Raw genomic sequence first — 5,536 nt, forward strand, 5'->3', positions numbered from 1 at the left:
CGGTGGGCGGCGCTCCGAGCGGGGTCATCTGGCAGTCTCCGGCCACCTAACTTAGGACCCGGAGACTGCCAGATGACCCCGCTCGGAGCGCCGCCCACCGGAGCAGCAGTGACTCGACGCTCGGCGAGGTAAGTAAGAAGAAACCTGACCACTGGACCACGCTGACTTGAGTATAAGCCGAGGGGGGCACTTTTCAGCAAAAAAAAATGGGCTGAAAATCTCGGCTTATACTCGAGTATATACGGTAACCTACCAGATCAGCATATTCTTAGAGCTAGCAGGAACTAGCACAAATGCATAATTCATAATAAAATTGTAATTATACTTTAACCACTTCAAGACCAGGTGTTTAGACCCCCTTCCTGGCCAGGCCATTTTTCAGTATTCAGCGCTGCGGTACTTTGACTGACGTTTATTCCGTCATGCAACGCTGTACTGAAATGAATTTTATACCATTATTTAAATAGAATTCAACAAAACTGGCATATGCAGCAAACAGAATAGCCAGTCTTTACTATAACTGAAGAAGCTTACTTATGAATTTCAGAAAATTGTGTCTGAAATTTCCTTATCCTTTAAGTTAAAATCAATCTGAGGGTGATGCTATACTGTATGTGTTTTTCAATATATTGCACAATTATTCTTTTATTTTATTGAGAATAAGCTGCCAATGCATGGCAACTGAAAAAAAATACAGAACTGCACCTTTTATTTTAATGCAGTATTTCACAATTCGAGGCACATGCATTGTATTGAGCTGCAGTGTAAGTCCATTGGCACCTACCATACTTGTGGTTGACATTCGGATGCCGTACTTGACATTGGGATGCCATTCTAAATAAATAGCACTGCAATGTACCCCACAGGGGGGTCATTTCAATAAAAGTTAAATACCTCATGAAATTTTGAGCTAAAAAAACTAATGCGTTATTTATCTCATGAGTGCACAATTCCCTAAAATCTATGCGTTATTTACCAAATGAGATATTTCTGCCAAACGTGGTATTTTCGCTTTTTTTCTGCTTAATTTTCTGCTTAATTTTCTGCTTTTATTTTTTTTAACTTTTACAGCAATAGAATTAAAAACCAGCCAAGGCACACATTAATACTTGCACACTGCCACAGGCTGACAGGCCTTAAATACCAACTGCCCCAGCCTGGTGCTATTTACAGCATACTCTTTTGTGAATTGACTTTACTGTATTTCATGCAATATTTACTGCATGTTTTTAGAGGACAGTTGATAAAAAATGCCCATGTGATGTTTAAGTTTAATGAATTGAGCAGTTCAGAATTTCACTAAAAAGAGTCATGTGACTTGAATATCGCATGCAATAACATTTTAACAGGGTTATTCACAAAAGGGTGAAGAGTTTGGAGAAGGCAGGAGAAGTGACCAATCTAGGCCAAAATAGCTGATTTGGAAAAATTCTAAAATTCAGCTCACTTTCCAGTTCAGCTATGTTGTCCTAGATGGTTCTCTTCTCCTGCCTTCTCCAAACTCTTCACCCTTTTGTGAATAACCCTGTTAAAATGTTATTGCATGCGATATTCAAGTCACATGACTGTTTTTAGTGAAATTACCCCAGAGTACCTTGTGTTACTGTTGCACATTAGCACAACACATAGATCTGAAGGATTCCTAAATGCTTTATATACTTTCACATACGGTAACTAATTCCTAATGACCTCCCTCCCCATGCTAACTAAACGTCCTTGTTACCATAGACCAGGGGTCAATCAGGTCCAGCAGCCTGCACTATATCAGGTGGTGTTCAGTCAAAGAAGCATCCCTGAAGGCTTACAAGTAGACAACTTTTGTATTCTATGAAGAAACCAGTGCCCCAGGCAGTCTGTCACCCAGCACCCCTACCAGTGAGCCACCCGGCACACCTGACTTTGAATTTTCCTGCATCCCAAAACCCCTGCCACTAAAACCCAACGTCCCTAGACACTTCACCTTTTTTCCAGTTATTAACTCTCCCACTGCATATTCCACCACTACCCCCCAGTCCCTGATCCCACTTGTCACCATTGCAGGGACATGCAGAGAGGAGGAGAGGCTGAGCCTGGAGTTTTTGGGCTCTCTCTCCACTTACTCACTGGGGAGCTCTCTGGCTACTGAGGGCGCTGTGTACATTGTATTTGTTCCCAGGGGAAGAGATAGGAAGTGCACTCTTCTGGGCTGAGAGAAAGAGGGAAGGCCAACACTGAGATGCCCACCACCTCTATTACTATGGAACACTTCCCAATGCAGCAGCCATTTTCTAGAAATCCAACATCCAAATTTATTATTTCTTGCTTTTATTTTTAAGGTAAGCATTGTATTTGAAATGTGACACCACTTTTTAACCCCTTCATGACTGAGCTAGTTTTCAGGTTCTGTTCATAAATGACTGACACATTTTTTACATTTTTGCTGTGTGATTCTTCCACAGCAGTAATATACTTTCTTACTAAATGTACCCACACATATTATATATTGTTTTTTAGAGGACAGATAGGGCTATATAATTATATCACATATGTGTACCTAACCCCTCACTTAGTTTGAATAAAATAAAAAAAATGAGGAAAAAAACTAGAAGAAAACACTTTTTTCACAAGTTTTGATTATTATTTTTTTTTTTAGAATTTTTTTATATTAATTATAGTATAAAAAATATATTTATATATAATTTATATTTTCCTAATTTTGTTTTACACTTTATTTTAATTTTTTTACACTTTGTAAAAAAAATAAAAATAAAATAAAAAAACTTTTTTTTTTCTTGTCAGTTTATATCAAGCAATCACTATGACAGCTTGATAGATAAACTTTTTTATTTTATTTTTGGCTATTAGGCTGATCCAAACTTAGGAACAGCTAATAATAACCTTAGAGACTGATCCTGACTTTAGTCAGATTCAGATCTCACTAAAAGCTCTTTGATCGTGCCTAGACGATCAGAAATGATACATTTCACTGAAAAGATACATTGTATCCTTTCAGTGAAATGTATCTAAACATCGGGCTCTCGAGCTGTCAAAACAAATAGCAGAGAGGTGAGGTGAGTCACTGCTGCCTCTCTGCTATTTTGAGCTGTCAAATACGGGATCGCAAATTGCGGTCCTCTATTTGCATGTAGCGGCTTCATTCTTTCATTAATGAAAGGAAGAAGCTTTTACAAAAAGCTTAATTATTTCATTAATTAATGCCTCAATACTGAGGCATTAATGAATGACTGTTAAATGCTGAGAATCAGCAAATACCGGCATTACAAAGCCTGATATAACTCGTCACGTACACTGTACGTGGCCAGTCATATAGGCACAAAGTGACAAGACGTACACTGTACGTCTCCCGTCACGAAGGGGTTAATACTCCTCCCTCTTAAACTATTAAACCTTTTTTGAACATGCAATCTCTATTTCTGAATAAACCTAAGAAGAAGCTAAAACTCAATGTTGCTTCCTATATTATTTATTTACAATACATATAGGAAGACTAACTTTCACAACACATTTCCCCGGATGTTCTAGTGTTTGATGATGCTTATGATAATTCTGAGGATTTTTTTTTTTTTGCTCTCTCAGCGAGATGGTAAAATCTGATTTCTTGGTTATTAAAACTGGTGCCAGACAAACATCCCTTTGAACAAAGCAACACAAACAATTCTTGCCAACGTTACATGTGTGTGCCACATTGCCACATGTTGCACAAGAAAAAATGCTGAACTCATGAAAAAGAGAGATTACTAGGATTTTATTGAGATCTAATGTAACCTTATATTGCATTCATGTCATAGATCAGCCAGATGTTCAATGCCTTCCGCCCAGATGTTGCTGGGAACTTGGATTACAAGAATCTATGTTATGTTATCACCCATGGTGAGGAGAAGGACCAGGAGTAGCGAGATTACACAATTAAAGACAGCGCTTCTACAACGGGAACAGCATTTCAACATGTTGCGTCATTTACTATGATGATCAAAGTGCCTGAATTGTTTTAACTGTCTCAGTAATAAAAACAAGTATTCACTGCCAGTGTTTGCATTGTCCTTCTGTGTGTGTTCAGCGTTTAACATGTTCTAACTGATGTATTTGGCAATTGACATGTTTAAAGCACAACTATTAGTTCATACTGATAGAATATACACAGTCAGAGACATTTCCTCTAGAGCATGAAAAAGACAGAACTCAAATATAAGTATTTATCTAGGGGCAATATCATCTGCAGCTCTAATTTTACAATCCTAAAGGGCTACAATTCCCAAATTAAAGAATTACAGAAAAAGTCAACTTTTGTCTTAAAAATCAATATAACATATAATTCCTAGCCATTTTGTAATTTAATGTAATTGAAAATGACCTATCCATATCAGTCTGTAGCTGCTTTGATTTTCCACAACTTAAATTCATATTTAAAACGTTGCTTGTTTGTAGCCATGGCACCTGGGGGTATTCTGCAAATTGTTCATATACAAAACTTCCCTAGAAATGTAATTCCCCATATGAGACTGGCTTACCACTGCATTTTTTCTGTTATTACAACACTGGGATTGATAATGTGATTAAAGCCAACAGGCCCCTCCCATTTACCATTCAGAAAACAGGAAGTGATGCAAATGCATGTATCAGTGTCCACAGATCAGAAACAGGTAGGCGTCTGCAATAACGTTTCCTAAAACCCTTGCAAAAATGGTTAACTATAAAATAATGGACTTTGAGTATGTTAGGACACCTTTTGCGTCTGATACTTGTTTACTTCCAAAAAAAACCAAAATGTTTAATAAAAGATACAGTTTGAATTTTGATCATAAAAATATTTTAAATATGTTGATTTTAATTATTTAACCATAACATATAAAGTACACAATAACATGACAAAATAGGTGACTTGATAAAAGTTTATTGAAGACTAGACAAAGAACCGCAGGCTGAAACGCACTAATAGTGGAAGGAAGTCTTCTGACATTTTTCACATTTTCTGATTAGTACAGTGGAAGGGTGATCCCTTAACTGAGAGTTGCTGGTACGGTGCATCTTGGTACAACCCTTATTTCTACAACTTTTTATTTTTAAATCTTATTGCAATTCAATATCCTTTAATGGCTGCAGCTCCAAAGAGGAGCAAAGTTCTAATTCTTATTAACAGTAACCAATCAGAATGTTCTCTGTTGAAGGCATACCATTACAAGATGAATTTTGATTGGTACACATTGAATGGGTTACTGAGCTTTTGTGACAAATATTATATTCTCATAACTGTATGCAATGAACACAACCACAATTCCAAAAAAGTTGGGAGGCTGTGTAAAATCTACATAAAAACAGAATGCAATGATTTGACATAGGATCCCCTTCATCAGGCAGAACAAGTGAAGAGGACCGTATGTGGCCCTGAAACGTCGCAATAAGTGTGCTATGATGCTTTTTTGCATGTACGCGAATAAATAGACATATTCTACCCAGAGGCGTCCCGAGGTGGGAAGACCCCTGGTGCGGGTACCGGGTGACACCCCGCAGGGACGTCATCGCGCATGCACATGATGTC

General features: G+C 37.6%; 1 protein-coding gene across 1 annotated transcript in view; it reads left to right on the forward strand.

The window, feature by feature from the left end:
- The window catches only part of MYL10 (myosin light chain 10), a 40,897-nt gene extending 36,924 nt beyond the window's left edge, over positions 1–3,973 (forward strand). Inside the window, exon 7 of the mRNA XM_018573665.1 lies at positions 3,789–3,973. Within this exon, the coding sequence (XP_018429167.1) occupies positions 3,789–3,893 (105 nt within the window). The 3' untranslated portion in view covers positions 3,894–3,973. The remainder of the gene's footprint in view (positions 1–3,788) is intronic.
- The last annotated feature ends 1,563 nt before the right edge of the window (positions 3,974–5,536 follow it).

This window comes from Nanorana parkeri, unplaced genomic scaffold, assembly GCF_000935625.1.
Source record: "Nanorana parkeri isolate BGI_ZX_2015 unplaced genomic scaffold, ASM93562v1 scaffold48, whole genome shotgun sequence".
In the NCBI taxonomy this organism is placed as follows: domain Eukaryota; kingdom Metazoa; phylum Chordata; class Amphibia; order Anura; family Dicroglossidae; genus Nanorana; species Nanorana parkeri.